General features: G+C 44.5%; 3 protein-coding genes and 2 pseudogenes across 3 annotated transcripts in view; all 5 read right to left on the minus strand.

The window, feature by feature from the left end:
• The window catches only part of LOC149098655 (uncharacterized), a 179,104-nt gene that overhangs the window by 84,534 nt on the left and 78,198 nt on the right, over positions 1–16,372 (minus strand). The window lies entirely within an intron of this gene.
• Positions 151–2,135, minus strand: LOC149098661 (uncharacterized; annotated as a pseudogene).
• On the minus strand, positions 2,136–4,031 carry LOC149098662 (uncharacterized; annotated as a pseudogene).
• LOC110040291 (catenin delta-2-like) lies at positions 5,922–15,119 on the minus strand. Its single transcript, XM_089277914.1, has 9 exons — positions 15,078–15,119; positions 14,860–14,928; positions 14,729–14,776; positions 13,945–14,220; positions 12,424–12,768; positions 11,284–11,434; positions 9,977–10,112; positions 8,769–8,865; positions 5,922–7,479 (listed from the first exon to the last, which is right to left on the minus strand). Exons 1-9 carry the CDS (start codon positions 15,117–15,119, stop codon positions 6,961–6,963), a joined length of 1,683 nt encoding a protein of 560 aa, XP_089134040.1. The 3' UTR covers positions 5,922–6,960.
• On the minus strand, positions 15,129–15,989 carry LOC149098663 (catenin delta-2-like). Its single transcript, XM_089278220.1, has 2 exons — positions 15,808–15,989; positions 15,129–15,297 (listed from the first exon to the last, which is right to left on the minus strand). The coding sequence occupies exons 1-2, from the start codon at positions 15,948–15,950 to the stop codon at positions 15,144–15,146; spliced, it is 297 nt and encodes a 98-aa protein (XP_089134346.1). The 5' UTR covers positions 15,951–15,989; the 3' UTR covers positions 15,129–15,143.

Here is a 16,372-nt window from a genome sequence, read left to right on the forward strand (position 1 = left end):
ATCTGGTCTTTGAAAGTTTTCGGTATTGAAAGGGCTTTTTCCCAACCGGATCAGCCCGTTCTCTACTATCTGCGTGACGGCCCCAAGCGCGGCTTCGTTCGTGAAGAGCTGCTGGTTGTCCCTCCAAACACTACTCTTCCTCCGGCTGACGTGAACTAGATGTGATATTCGATTGGTTCGGTGTGTATCCCGTCGGGCAGCACCCACCGCTTGTCGTAATAAGCGCTCAGCCCCAGCTTCTCCTGCTCGTAAGTGACGATCTGGCCGTCCCGCATCCTGAAACCTCTGCTGGTTGCCATATCTTTGCTGCCCTCCAACGCTTCCTTGAACCGCTGCCATGTCACCTCGTTCTGCCTTTTCGACATCCCCTTTGTGCTGAACTTCTGTTTTTCGCCACCCTCTCCGTCGTCGGCGTAATAACACTTCGAGCAAAGGGCGATCATCCGGAGGCCCTCGAACTCAAGCTTGAAGAGACCTGGGGTCCGGCCACTCCACTTGTCCCAAGCCAGCCACTGATTTTTCCGCCTCGAATTCTGCTTTCAGCTCAGGCCGGACGACGTCCTCGAGCCGCTCGCCCGAGATCGCCATGTAGTTGCTGTCCGTGTCCATCTGGATCAGCTCGAAATCTCTTCTGTCGACGTACTTGTCTAGAAAGTCGTAGTAGAATTCCAGCATCCGCAGCTTCGCCAGCTGGTAGACGGAGATTCCGATCTGGAACGGCCGCCTTATCGTGATCCGGGGCTTGCGGCTTTCCAGCTCGTAGGCCTCCCCGATCTCGTCGAGGTCTTGAAAATACGCGCTCCGCAGCGCTCTATCGACAACCTTCTCGTCTTTCGTGTATATCACTTTCGTTTGCCTCTCCACGCTTCGATCAGTTTCCCGTAAGCGCTGTTTCCGAGCAGTTTGAACACTTCGGCGAGCAGCGCCTTGCTTCTGTCCACGTCTCCTGTCCGGCGCGCCTCCGTCACCTGCTCCACGAACCAGGTGAAGATCTTGCCCGCTTCGTAGTCGATTGTTCTGGAAACCTTCGTGACAACCGCCCCATGGTTCACGTACCACCGCAGCAGAGGGGCGTACACCAGCATCCGTTCTACGGACAGAGCGCCTACAAGCTTTCTCCCGTCTCCGCGCTGTCTGCCCGTTCTCGCCAAGTACTCTTTCATGTGTTCCGGCACAGCTTCGGCGGGAACCCTTTTGTTGTAAAAGAAAGGGCACATCTCCTCGAACATTGGCCACAAACGCTCTGGGATCTCTATGCTTACTTCGGCGAAGCCGAACCACTCCCCGGCTTTCAACCGGCGAATCAGAACTTCGGCCGCTTCCGCTTGGCGGTCGTCGTCGTAGTGTACGACCTTCTCCTTCCCGCAAGGCATTTCTCTGAGCATGGTCGAGAGATAGAGAGCGCTGGCGTCAAAACCGAGAATCTTTTGGCAAAGACGCGGTTCTTCGAACTTATGCGACCTTATCCATGTCACACCGGCCTCGTGCCGTCTTGTGAAAACCAGGCTCGGTCCGCCAACAACCGCCCCTTTGAGCATTTCGTAAGCCTCTCTGCCTGGGCTATAAAGGTCTGCGCCGCGCTCGATTGCCCCTCGGAGCAAATAATGCAAACTCACCCCTGGCAGGCTCACCGCGTCTTTCAGAATGTCGATTCCTCTCTCGGTGTAAAAGTTTCTCATCTTTTCGAGCGCCTCGAGGCCGGGCTCCACATCAAGATTGTTGTAATAAAACAGCCAGTCTTTGAAGGTGCGCATGCCCTTTTCTTTGAATAGCCGCTTGCACTCCTCCCACTCTTCCCGCGTTAGAACGCAGCGCCCTTCAGCTTCGAATACCAGGCCTCGTATTCAGGGAGCCCGGGGTAATCCAGCTTTTCGTAGGTGTCGAACCATTCGTAGGGGAACCACGATTTCACTGTCTTGCATCCGTAAGCTTTCACCCATTTGTCGTAGCTCGTCCCCGGACCGAGATAGTTGATGATGTCGAGGAAACGGGCCCTCCTGGTGAGCAAGAACACGACTTTGTTCCCCTTTTTCGCGATCCTGATCTTCTTTTCTCCCTCGGCGAGAACGCCGACAAAGTAGTTTTTGATCAGATTGAGGTCATAGGTGCCCGAGTTGAACCCCAATATTGGTACCTGGTCGCACCATTCGTAATTTTTTTGTCGCTGCTCTTTCGACAGCAGGTGCGCGTCTCTCCAGCTCTTTCATGAACTTTCGGACCAACTCCGCGGGGTCTCTTTCGCAGATGTGGGTGGGCTTTCTTTCGAGGGTGTCGCCGATGCTGACCTAGATCGGGATGTGGGCGTTTTCGATCGTCAACGCTCCTGTCGGCTCTTTTCGATAGTTTTTGTCGCCATACGACTCGAAATCGAACAAGATCCCGTGCGGGTACGTTTTCGTTTCCTTCTTCGGGAATCCCAACCAGGCCTCGATTACTTCGTAGCCCATCTTTCACAGAAATGCGGTACGGTTCATGGTGGCTTGGTACAGTTGTTCAGCTGTTTTACCGTTTGTTAGGACCTCCTGTCGGTTAGGATAACATTTTGGGCATCCGTGGAAGGGGCAGCCGTGGTGTTGCCATACCGTCCTCGTTTCGTGGTGGTACCCGTCGACAGGAGAGGCCTTCATTTTTCCATTTCCCCGCTTTAGCCATCTCTCACCCCCATGTCCCCACATTGCGTGGTGGATGTGGATTCCCCGGCGCTTCGCTTCTCGCTCCAGCCACAACACCGCTTGAACGGATGCTGAGCCCTTCGGGGGGTACATCACTTTCTCGAAGGCCTTCAGGGGCGCTTCCACTTTTGTACCCGGGCAATAGATTACCGTTTCACCCGCCTTGCAGGTTTCATGGTGCCGTTGCAGATGACAAGATTGTGTGAACCTCTGCCTGCAATGGATGCATGCATAGGTTTTCGCCAGCTTTGTGATGTCTTTTATCAAGAAAGCGTGGCCTTCGTAGACACCTATTGTCACAATATTTTTGAGTTTGGGGTTCGGGTTTCTTCTGAGATGCCATATCACTTCACCTCCTTCCAAACGCTCAGGCTCGTAGACACGTATTCCGAGCCAAGATGAGACGGGCAAGCCCTCGTTCTGATGGGCTTCCACCTTGTCCAACTCATCTAGAGACGTTTTTCTGAAGTTCGGTGGAATGGCTTCGAGTTTGTAGAAACTCAGGACCAGTCTTCGGGCTTCTTTTGTACAACGATCTGTGCGCGCCCCTCGGTGCACAGCGATGCACCTAAATAGGCACAGATTGTCGTTATACACGTCCAAAGATACCATCGCCCGGCTATGGGCAAGGTTGCGTAGCCAGTCAGGCAAAGGCTCTGTTCCCACCAAAGGCTGCCTGTCAAGCACAACCTTCACGTCAACGTTGAAACAGTTTTCAAAAACCCACTTCGTGCTGGGCCTTTCAACTCTTTCATTGTCAAGACGCAGTTCTTCCTGGGTGATAAGCCATTTTCCCGCGTCTTCCAGCTTGTTAAACCACTGTGAGCCCTTGGGGTTCGAGTAGTACACGATCACCGTTCCATCCTCAATGTTGCGCAACTGGTACGCGAAAACGTGCCTCAGATAGAACGACGTGCTTACTCTTTCGCGTATCTTCGCCATAAAGTCTGGTGTTAGGTTTCTCCCCAGACCTCTGATGAAGCGCCATCGAATGAAACGCCGGCCTGTGCTCTCTTCCCCTTCGTTCTCTGCATCGTCGAACAGATCCAGAATATCCTTCTGGTAGTCTGTCACTGTTCGGGTTTTCCGCGCAGGAAAGGGGTCCTACTCCCTCAGAAGAGCTTGCGCTTTTCTCGGCTTTCTTTGGCGTGGAGGGGCTCTTGGCTGGTACGGCTTCGGAAGAAGCGGCTTTTGCAGACGCGCCTGCGTTTCTTGAGAAACTGGTTCATCCAGCACGTTCTGGACAACCACTCTTGCCGCTGGCGCGTTTTCTGCAAGAAGCTCATCAAAATAACGCAATACCGCGGGATCTATTTTTGCGAGTTCTTCTTCCAGTCTTTCTTGGTTGTTGGAAGCCATAGTTCCTTACGTTATAACCCAAGGTTACATTTCTCCAACTGGTGTGTTTCTTTCTTTCAGCTCGAGCAAAACACCTTCAAAAATTTTTTTCGCTTTTTCACGCTTGCGGATAAGACGTTGTTTTAGCGCGTTACCGCCGCAGGCCTTGCAGAGACGGTAGTCGCACAGAAGGCCGACTCCGCAAACTCTGCAAGGCTCTGGCATTTTCATTCCTTTCTTCAGCTGGTAGTTGTGCTGCCCGCAATACGCCCCGTAACAACGCTTTCCGCAGCTTTCTTTCCGGCCCCGCTTCAGCCACCCGCACTTGTTTGGCGCTCGAGTCATCACGGCTCGCTCGGTATAACAGCGGGCTCGCTTGTTTCTAATATGGGGCCCTTTGTTGTGAGTAGTACCCCGCGCCCCAAGACTGTTTTTTGACCCTCGCGCGCGGTTGAAACCGGTTTGAACCGCGGCCACCTCGCGTGGCGGGGAGCAGCGCGGGGCTGCCGGGCCGCTGCGCGGCGCTCATGGGCCGCTGCGTGGGGGTGCCATTGTTGTAGGTAGTATATAGGGGATTAGTCAAATACTATTTCAAAGAGGGAGCCGAATTTCGCCGTTTCGCAGCCCCCAGGTTCAACCGGCCCGAGCTTGTGAGGGCCGGACTTGAAGGTGGGGGCTGCGATAAGGCGAAATATGGCTCCCTCTGCGAAATGGTATTTGATTAATCCCCTATATACTACTCATTTACCTTGGTTATGACTGTCAAAACTATCACGAAACTGAATCTGGGACAGAAATTTAAAAAATTAGCCGTTGTGGTTCACGTTGTTCAGACAACGCGGCCATTTCACGTTCTTGTTTTGCAGGGGACGGCAAATAAATGTATCAAGAATCATTACGCACGTGCACAGCCATTGTTCTGCTCACTAAACCTTTTGTTTAGCTACGTTCCAGTTGCCGTTGCCCTCGTGGCTTTCTTAAACTCTCTTTTGTTGAGGGGAAGGGGCGGCTGTACATAAGCCACGTTTCTGCGACTAACCACGAAAGTTTCAAACTTCACGTCCCGCAAGATTCATCGAATCGAATGTGACATTATTGTTAAGCTTGCAAATGCATCGAGCCGTCAAACGACTGCAATTACCCGAGGCCATCCCTACCTCGTCCCTCGGTAACCCCTCCTGATTATAGCGCAGTGTGTCTGTGGTTATAAGCCTACTGGACTCAGAACCTCGGTGTGGTTTACCTAACCATCAAACCCTGCGCTCCCTCTCGCCCAGGATCCGGAAATTCGGTGATGTAATTGATCATAAAATACCCACAAACCGGAAGTATATAACCCTAATAGGTAATTTCCGAATTACCTGGTGCCCATCCTTTTATATGGAAATGAGATTTCATTCACATGCAAATTAAATTCATTTTCATATGAATGGCTGTGCAGCAGACCTCGCTTTGATAGAGAGGCTTAGGGCAACTAGAAAATGGGCTATTATTGACGGATTGCAACCATAATACGTAAAATTGAGCAAAAAAAAGGACTTTCTATCGCAGGATAGAAAGTGCAGCACCTGAGCTCAACCTGCTCTATGCAATTGTCTGTGTAGGTGGACCAAAAAGAAAAAATAAACATCAAATTGTACTCTTGAGATAATGTCAGTGTGAATAAAGTGCACATAAGCTCGCTCGCGGACTTGTCTTCAGGACACATAAGAAAATAAAATTCATTCAAATTCAAAGATGGATATTGCCAGAACGCCCTGAGTGGAGATAGTCACTGTGAGACTAAAGCGCCTTGGTCAGGAATGACCGCAACCAGGAATTACTAATCTCGTACCCAAGTCTCACTCTGTCTCCGCTTGGCAGTGGGAGACCTGGGTCCAAGATCAAAGAAAAGAGTATTTGTAAACACCATTGTAAATATTAACAGACGATTTAATGAGAATAAAACGTTCTACAAACCACAATATACAATCAGAAATATTATCAATGCCATAAAATACCACAGCAATAAGACTGGTCGAAATAATGCAGCCATTTTCTATCGAAAATATATGCTAAGAGCTTACAGGGGGATACTTTCAAATTTCTTTGCTGTATTTGGCTCTGTACAAAGAACTTTCTTTGTTTAAGAACGGTGCAAATCTTTTTGTGTCATACAATATACTACACTAACAAATATATATAAAAGCTACACTTTGTAAAATGCTAGCTACAGGGCACACAAGTTCAACTTGCCTAATCCAAAAATACTTCACTGGGATGAAAACAAGACCCGCAAGAAAAGTATTAATACATCACATGGCTTGCACATCAAACGTCGCACACTTTTCAAGTTCCAATCTCATTCGTGTGAAGTAGAGACCACATTCTACATCCAATCAACTTTTGTTGCTCTGAATTATTTGCTTTCGATCTCGGAGTTTGTGTTTGCTGGGGTGAGGATTAGTCTAATCCTAAGACAATTTCTTGATGACGTGCTAATTCTAGACTCTGGAACTCAGAGAAAGGTCACAGAAGGCAAGATAGTTTAAGTTAACTGCGAAGTTATAGAAACGAGTTCATAAAGCAGGTATCATTTCGAAAGGAAATAAATTCTACAAAAAAAGATTGCAAAAAATGATCAGGAACTGATCGCTTTGCGTTGCAATAATAAGTTCAAACGTGGAATTTCACGTGCGATAAATCCAATGTAAATAGTTAACAAATAAACAGAGGTTATTACAATTTGTTGTCTGAGGTCTGACATCTGAATAGCGTCTGAAGAGACTACTTACAAGCATTTTACAGCCACCTTCCTGCTTATTATTTTAGAAATTTTCCATTTTGTTATGAGAAACAAGACAGCATTTACACAGTCAAATCGTCAGGCTGTTCATGAATAGAAGCGATAGGTTTTTTCGCGTTCATGACTTGATTCTCGTGTCAGTAACGCACCCTCCCCCCCTCTGTATTACACCCACAGGTCCTCGTTGTTCACACCTCCTCCCCCACTGTCTTTTAACCCGAGAGTCCTGTTACTCGGATTGTCGTTCTTGTCTCGCGCTGAATTCGCGGCTGACGGTCTTGACGAAGAAGACATCACCTCCATCGGAAGGTCATCTCGTGAGCGACTCCCCCTGGAATAGTTATCATCTGATGTGTACGGAGGGGGGATCTGATGCAAATTTTCACCCCAGCTGTGCTGCCTATCTGATTCCGAAGAGATGTCAGTCCCCCCTGATGGCTCGCCATTGACGTTTCCCCAGTTATCCCGACGACGACTTCCGCTTAGCCACTGATCGTCGTCGCTCTCCAACCGGCTACTGTTCGTATCTCTTTGGTTCCGTTCCTCGGGTGTTCGAGGGAGAGAAGTAGCTTCGTAATCCATCGGCGCTCGAGCTAGTTCGGCATTTCTGTTAGGATCGGGCTGCCATCCTTCGTTCTTTATTTGTTGCTGTAGTTGACTATGGTTCCAGAGGTTGTTCAAGACCTGAAACAAAAAGATAACTGGAATATCAAGCTGGTTGCCTCTTGTCATATTTTTTTTTATAAAACATTTAAGATAGCGTGCGCGCGCTCTCATTGGTCGATAGGTTTGTTTAGATGAGAGTTTATTATATGGCTGTGTCTCACAAGGACTGGGAACTACCGAATTCACGAATTGTATTGGCTGAAATCGATATTGAAAGCGGTCTGGATTTTCCGATCTAGACCGGTAATGTTTTGCAGTGAAAAAGTTGCAAACTAGAATACAAAAATATTGACTATTTTCTTCTAAAAATATATATTTATGGAAGTGCCAAAAAGTTTGATGACAAAAAAAAGTAAAGAGGACGAGCAAACTTTGGCAGAATTAACTTCAGCCCATCGCCGTTCGCGAGCAAAATGTCAGCTAATACAAACCTTACCAGTTACATTAAACGAATTAAATTATTCTTATTAACATCTTATTAACCGAGTTTAGTCAGTCTGTATGGGAGATTCTCCCATACAGGCCTCCTGCTCTGTTAATAAGAGCTAAATACAAACTTAACAAATTGATATCAGATTTTCATGCGTCAGTCCTTTTATTGATCATGAATTTCGTCATAACATTGTCAAAGTAGCTGAGCTGTGATCCACAGATTACTTTGACAATGTTATGACAACATTCATTGTCAGTGACAGGACAGTCACGTAAAAAATTGACGTCAACTTGTTTTTTAAATAAATTAACGTATAAATTATAAATCGAGGTGTCTGCAACTTACTGACAATAAAAATAACCCAATGAGCGCGCGAGAATTTCTGCGGTTATTGTAAAAACGGTTGTGACAAGAAAAAAACAATTATAAGAGCAACAGGGGACTTTTTTTCCCGTGTTATGCGAACACTAGACCGTGTCTCAGGTTTGCACAAATGTCTCGAATTCTCCTGACCTCCTCGTGTAAAGATGAGGAAAACGGAAAAAAGTCCTGTATTGCTTAAATAAATATAGCACAGATTACACTCTCGCTGAACATTAGAGGACAATCATTTTCCATGTTGAACCTCAATTTTCATTGAGTATTTGACTGCACGAGGTAATGGCATAAGACGCCACAGGAAACAGTGCTAGCGTAGCCCACGTTCTTAAAAAACTGAGACGGGTGATATCAAAACCCACTGAATTCCTTTATCAGAAATGAATTCGTAAGGTTTGTTTATGGTCTGTGTCAGTGCCCAACTGAAGAGGATAGCGTCCTGTAATCAGACAGTGTGTTAGATACCGAGCTTGATAGAATGATTGACATTGCTTACCTGGTTAGCTATTTTTATGACTCGAGGCGAGTATTGTTTGTTCTGATCTGTCGCTATCTTCACTATCTTCTGAACACCTTTGGTCTTACGCAGATATCTGTCACAGAGATGATCATCCATATATTAGTTATGTAACGCTCTCTCGTGGTATACCATGGAATATCACACTTGTCACTAGTATTTTCTCGGCATACACGAGCCTATAGGCGAGTGTGTATACCAAGAACGAGGCATAACAGAAATTAACTTTGCTTTGTAAATATTATTAGTGGGAACACAATATTGCAAGGCTAGCACAATGTACGTACGCTCCCGACAGTTGTCAACTGTAATCTCCAAAGACGCCAAAAACAACCACAAGAAATAACAAAAAGCAAGCCCTCAAGTCGTAAACTTACAACCAAAGGTCTCTGATTAGAAACAAAACTCACAAGAAGTTCTACATTCACAAGAAGTTCTAAAAGTTCTCAAGAAAGCATTTTTATGACTTTTTAGCGACATTTTTTTTACTTTTACTTTATTTGTCTTAAGTGTTTTTAATATTTCTAACTGTAAAGCGCTTTTGAACTTTTAGGATATTGGCGCTATATAAATATTTTATTATTATTATTATTATTATTATTATTATTATTATAACATCACCTGACCATAGTATGAGAACAACAAGCGCAACGCTCGTCAAAGAACATCCAAAAACTGTTGCTCTCCAAATGAAACAATGTGAAACACAAACAAGCTTTGTAGTCATTGGCAAATGAAATCAAAACTGTGAAGACAACAGTAGAGCGTGATTTTCAACCGAGTGTCGAAACTAATCCAAAATCGTTTTCAGTTGGCTTTATTTCACTATACATACACACACATATATGTTATTTGTTCTCGAATTTAAGAGTAGCTATTGTACAAGCTAATTTTTCCGAGAAAAAATTACAAAAGTGATTGGTTAATAAAGGACACTCGCTATCTATTCAACCAATCAGATGAATAACCAAACCGACGCGACTTGATCACGTGTGTGTTTTCCCGCGCTTTGCTCGGCTACTTGAATCTGCTTCGAGCCCTTATTAGTTCATTGCATGCCTTGTTCATGTTCACGTAACTGCCTTGGTTTTGGTTTTACAACTCTCGATTGAAAATCACTCTAACCACACTAATCTGCAGCACAAACAAACAAAAAAACAAACAAAAACAAACAAACAAATACTCACTTGCAGTTCTTGTCACTCTTGTTCGTGAGCTGGAAAATGGTACACAGAAGCGAAGCTACAGTTGGATCCTGCACCAATCTCTCCTCCTCGTTTCCGGTTGGGAGTCTGAACACCAGGTGTGTTATGGCTTTTTCGCCTGAGAAAGACAAGTGTGTGCATGTTTAAACAGCTGTGAAAATTATCCGACGTCTTACTGTCGTTTTGGTACAGTATTCGTCGACCGCTTTCCATTTGACTAAAAATAACGGAACTTTTGAAACCAGGGCAAAAGTTACGGCCATTCTCTGGAAAAGTTTCCGGAAAGTTGTTAAATTTTCGAAATGCGAGCTACTCAACCGAATATTGCGACAGGAAAATTAAATGGAACGAAAATTCGATTCAAAAATTTTGGGCAAAACTCGCGAAATTGTCCTCTTTTCCGAAAAATCCGGAAAATGCTGTCCCTTTCGCCACTGGAAATTTCGGAAATTTTGGAAATTTAAACCGGAATGGAAAGCGACTTTCGTTTTCAGTGTGGAGTACATTTTTTTTTTCGTTTCATTATTATTGTTATTTTTTGCGTAAGCATTTTTTACGGATCGTAAAAGTGAAAATTACAACAACCAAGAATTTTGTGCCACACAGTATTTCCTTACTGTTGTGGGTCGCATTAAACTTTTCACAGCTGAGAAGCCGTAACAAACCTAAAGGTTACCCGAATACACAACACAATGGCCCCAGCCTGGGCTCGAACCTGAACCGCCATCACACCTCCCTACCTCCGTCTTTAGTGCTGGTAAACTTGTAACACGATTTGCACGGAGCAAGGAAGACTATTTTTTAAGGCTTCCTGAATTCATTCCTTTATAAACAATTATTGAATGAGGTTTTTGTGATATCCGGAATAATAAAGGTCGAGGTAAGTGTTTTCAGCTGAGGCTGATAACACTGACCGAGATCTTGATTATTTCGGATGTCACAAAAACCGAATCTAATAATTGTTTTATTACACATTGTTTTAAAGAAAATAACGACAAACGCATTATCGCACCGAACACAGTTTATTTTCGACAAGCCATGTTCTTACTTCGCTGTCCGTGAACTTGACATTGCTCTTGGAAATCATGCATTGCGCACGCAACCTACAGATTATTCACTAATCTGCTAGCAGATTAGTGAATAATCTGTAGGTTGCGCTGTTTCCCAGAATTAACCGTAGGCTTTTAGCCAATGAGAAGACAGATGGTGACTACAGTGTATAATGATATTTATCGTTTTCAGGTCTAAACAGATTATATATGCAGTATAATGTGAAAGAAAATACTTACCAACACTTCTTCTGTTTTCCGGGTCGACACACAAGTTGCGAAGAGCAATGGCGGCCGCGCGGATTGTTGGATCGTAATCGATTCTTAAAAGTTCAACTATCTGAGGTATCGCTTGTGCTTTTCTTGTGTCTCCACGGATCTTGATCGCCCACTGTCGGTAAATAAAGACAGTGAAAGTACCATAAGATTATTAATATCATGACGGTAATAATAACCTTTATTTACCCTCGGATGTGTTTGTAGCACAAAAGCTAGTGGGACTAAGTAAACAACCTAAACAAATGATTCAGATTGGACATAACATTGTTAAGAATCCCCACTGGCCTGAGGCAAACCAGTTGGCTATTTACAAGCGTGGCCCAGGATTTGAACTCGGGGTTACCGTGAAAGCAATCCAGGTAGTGATCAGAGCGGGACTCGAACCCGGGACCGCTGGATTGCGAGTCCGACGCACTAACCACTCGGCTACACTGCCTCCAAATACCGACCCTTGTAAATACCGACCGTAATTTTCCTGTCGATTGCCACAGGAAAACGCGAAGATCTGTGTACTATGAAGATACTATCCGGCTTGATGACTATGTCAACATATAAGCTTTTAAGGAATTGAGTTATTTACTTTATTTCAGTGCGAAGAGTAGAAATGAAGGAGTGGGAAAACCTGTATCTGCGATACCAAAATGGCCAAATCTACGACCCATTGCTAGACTAAAGCAGCTCATAGATCACACCGCCCTTTGGCGAGGAAGAGACCAATATAGCTTTTAGAGAGGGAAGACACTCCTATCTAAAATACAAACAAGGCAATGAGGCAGTCCGCGAAGATCAGCTCTCTTTATTCCCCCCCCCCCCCCCCCCCTTTCCTCGTTGCCCGCGTCCTGTAGCCTGAAGTAAATTGTTGGAGTGCTCTCCTTCTGTATATTTTCACGATGACAATCTACATAAAACGTAACTCAATCAGTCCTAAATAAGCTTTGCTACTCGTCTTCAGGTATTGTTTATGAGCAACAAGAAGTCACACAAGTCAGTAGTTTAAAATGTCGACAACTTCGACTGTGAAATTGTTACGTAACTCTTGGGTTACCCCCCGTTAGGTATTAGATACACTGTATCTTAGCTGAATACATTAAAACTACGCACCTTCCACGAGCAAGCCGTCAAGTTGTGCAAAGCCCCGGCTGATCCCTCTAACGTTTCAGTGTTCTTGGCTTTACGTAAAAGCACATAATACTGTTGAACTGTCTGCGCTTGCCAAAGTAGTTCCACTCCTTGAGGAGGGCCCTTCGGCCGGTCCATGGGCCGTTTATCGTTAGGGACCTTTTTCTTCTTCCTGCCACCGCACCCTGCGAAACAGCCCTGGCTCTGTTGTTCCTTGACAGCTGCTGGATCCACATCCACATCAGCGTCGTCATAACGGTCCCTGTCAATCTCGCTTTCAAGCCGGTATGACAGGTTTCTTAACGTGCACACACAATGTTCAAGACACTGGGGAAAGAAAAAGGTGAAAGAAAAATATTTAACAATTTATGATTCTTCCTTCAGTGCTCAGTTAACAGTTTTGATTCCCTGGAATCTCAATGTTTCCATCGGTTCTGTCTCAGGAAACAGAGAGATTCTCTGGAAGAAAACTAGGTGTTTTTCAAAGTGATTTGTTCCCCTGAACAGCAAAGCCATGAGAAGACCCAATGTGAATACAGCGGTCGCAACTTCGGTCATAATTCGCGATAGCAGCGCACTGTTTCTCTCTGATGCCATAGATTTTACAATGTTGCCGGCTCAAGGACTTCAGCGGGATAGTGTTTCACTGTTAGACGTCATGCGACCTCGAAGTAGCCACTGAGAGCTCGCGCTATTAGGGGAGTAAATTTTCCTTCTTTCTATCGATATATTAGGAACACCAGTGGACGTTTGGGAGAACGAGAAATGTTGTGGCAATACGAGCCGGTAGGCGAGATTTCCCACAGTTTTTTCGAGCTCTCTCAAATCTTCACGAGTTTTCTATTTAACAATTAGATTATGAGCTCGAGATTTCTATAGCGTGACAGTTGACGATTACGCAAAGAAATCGAGAGCGAATAATCTAATTGTATAAGTATAAATCTACTAGTCGTTCAAAACTTCATCTAAATCCTCTTCACATACACTTCGAAAACGCCAAGAAGCGGCCGTCATTTTGTTAAGAAGGGCACACTGCTACGCTACGGCTCACTATCCATCACAGAATAGATAGTGAGTAGCTTAGCCAATCAGAGAGCGGCATTCGTAATAGAACGCAAGTAGATTTATACTAATAAGAAATTAGATTATGAGCGCGAGGTTTTTATCGAGTGATAATTGACGAGGGCGCGTCAACTATCACGCATAGAAATTGAGATCGAATAATCTAATTGTTTAAGTAAAATTCAAATACGATTTTTAAAAGAAGGATTCTTTTTTATTTTTCCTCCAAAAATAATACGGCAGTATGCCAAAAAAAAAAAAGAGGTAACTGTTAGGTACACTCACGATTCGGCTATTTATAATTGGGTGACAGAGAAAATAGGCTTGATATAGATACAACTCTAGTTGGACTCCTGATAGGGTTATACATGTATTTGAGACAAACGAGCTGTCTGCAATCGATAGGCTGCTTAAGTGAAGCTTTTCAATCATTCAGCTTACCCTGTTGTCGTTATGCTCGTTCTTGACACCAACTCTAGTAATCCACACCAGACAGTCGACCAAGTCTTTCTCGTCCCTGAGCTCCTGCCGGGCCCTGGTACCGGCTGAAGACAGGTTGCGCACGAGTCTGGTGGCATGGACGAGTACCGCTGCCCAGGGTTCGGTCCTGACTGGCGGCTGGCCTCGAGCCGCTACAGCTGTCCACTCGGAGTAAGGTATGATGATAATAATGACAATGATGTGGAGACATACGAGAAGAATTCTTAAACGAAGCGACTGAAAAAGAACGCACACAAAATTAACAGACCTGCACTACGCGGTCAGCTTTGAGAAACGTATATTACTAGGCGACCGTTTACTTCAGGTTCACGAAAAAAAAAAATATCTGCCACTGATGAGAGCCAGAGAGAGACTAAGACGAAAAAAATCGGCCACTGTTGAGAGAAAAAGTTAACATAAAAGAGGACTCGGTTAACGTAGAATATATACCTGGACACAGGTCATCCGCAGATCTTTCAGACTTTCTTTATTGCAGAGGCCCACATCTTCCATGCCTTAACAACAGTCTCTGTAGCATCTACCACTCCCTACCCCCCTGGATGGGATGCTAGTCCATCGCAGATTACCCACAGCATTTTACAAATTTCTATTACAAGACGGGAAACTTGTCTCAGAGGAATTCCGTGTGACCGCTCAATTCAGGCCCAAGGGCCACAGAATCTCCCTTTCTTAATTCACAGTCAGATAACAAGGACAAACATACAAATAAAACAGACTATCTCACCTCAACAGACGATAAATTGCATAAAACGCCCAAAATTGCTTCTCTGTACTAGAAGGAAAAGAGATAAGAGAAGAACTTAAATACATGGTTGTTGAAAAAAGTACTGACAAGGATCCGATAACTGTTCTTACCTCTGTCTTCTCGGTTTCCTGTAAGATTTCAATCAAGGCTTCAATTCCACCGCAATCAGAGATAGCCAGCTGTTAAAATAAACAGAGTTTCAAACAAAGTAAATGCATTTTTATACATCCAAATGTTGAAAGCCTCGGCTTCATGTTTGTTCAAAAGCTGACTTCTTCGTGGACTAAGTTTCGAGTTCGAAAATGGTCGGCTTATATTTGGAAGGCACTTTGCGTCTGGGCACAAAAGAATGAACATATAAACATGTCATAATTTTACGGCATGTTAATACGAATTATAAAGGTACAAAAAAGAGTGGTTGTCTTACTCTGTTGGCGTCGTGTCTCATGCTGAAAGAGAGATTTCTCAGAAGACAGATGGCAGCATATCTGACACGCCATTCTGAATGTCTCAACAGCCTTACGATAACTGGAATGCCACCGAGCTCTCTGTGAAATAAACACAACAAAAAGAAACAACAATTTTTGAGAAGTCCAAACAGTTTCAAGAAAAAAGACAACAGTTTTCCGCCAGGCCGAGGGATCAGTGGCAAATCACGGTTACAAGATTTAATCTAATTGCAAACTAAGAGGTATTTATCTTTTTTAACATGTTATTTGTATTTCTTGAATAAAGTATTGCGATTGTGACCTGGCCAAGTGTGTCTTCAAACAGATCGAGAAATTGTTTGCAGTTGATTTTTCAATTGATTGGCACCGAAGCTGTCTAAACGCAAATGCTTTTAGGTTCCGATCAAACTGCAATGTACTGAGTTGGGTGTAATCTTTGAGAGAGTAAATATTGGCTCTGGTTTATTCTGCGGAATCGTCGCTTTGTTTTGTTTGTCTCTTTTTCCTGGGAATCTTGAGTTAAATCGAAGAACGCACCTATAAGATTCCCAAAACCAATCATGGATGGATGAAATAAATGGTAGATATTGCATTCTCCACTAAATATACCTGACTTTGTCCTTGACAGATTCCTTACTGTAACATAAATGTTGCAAGTATCTGGCAGCGTTGATAATCTTTAGTTCATCTCCAGACTGCATGAAATCAATAAGATCTGGAATATCCGGTTCTTGACCAACTAAAAGGAACATAATCAGATGATGGGATCGAAAAAATGAAACAAAAACAAAAACAGTAAAAATTACATCAGTGTTCATATATTACGGCAAGTGGACGCTAAACTCATAAATAGAGAATTTAAGATTCGACGATTGTGACAAGGCTGTGGTGTAAGAAAAATTACGGAGCCCAAACGTTCCTAACCATGAAATCCTGGGTGCCCAGTGCTCGCGCTTATATATAAAAAAGTGAGTTCTTCAGTCGCCCAAAGACAAAAGTTAGTCGCCTGTGGCACTCGGGCTATTCTAGAGCACAGTCCGGATTGTGACTACGCATTTTGCTCGGAGAGGCATGGGACCTATTGTTGTGCGTTGGCTTCTCCTGACGTCATTCAGCAACGGTGAGAAGTAAGACCCAGGAAGTTTACGTCAGTTTTACGTAGTGCTCAATACGG

The sequence above is a fragment of the Orbicella faveolata genome, unplaced genomic scaffold (assembly GCF_042242905.1).
Source record: "Orbicella faveolata isolate gen_17 unplaced genomic scaffold, um_ofav_v1 contig_46, whole genome shotgun sequence".
In the NCBI taxonomy this organism is placed as follows: Eukaryota; Metazoa; Cnidaria; class Anthozoa; order Scleractinia; family Merulinidae; genus Orbicella; species Orbicella faveolata.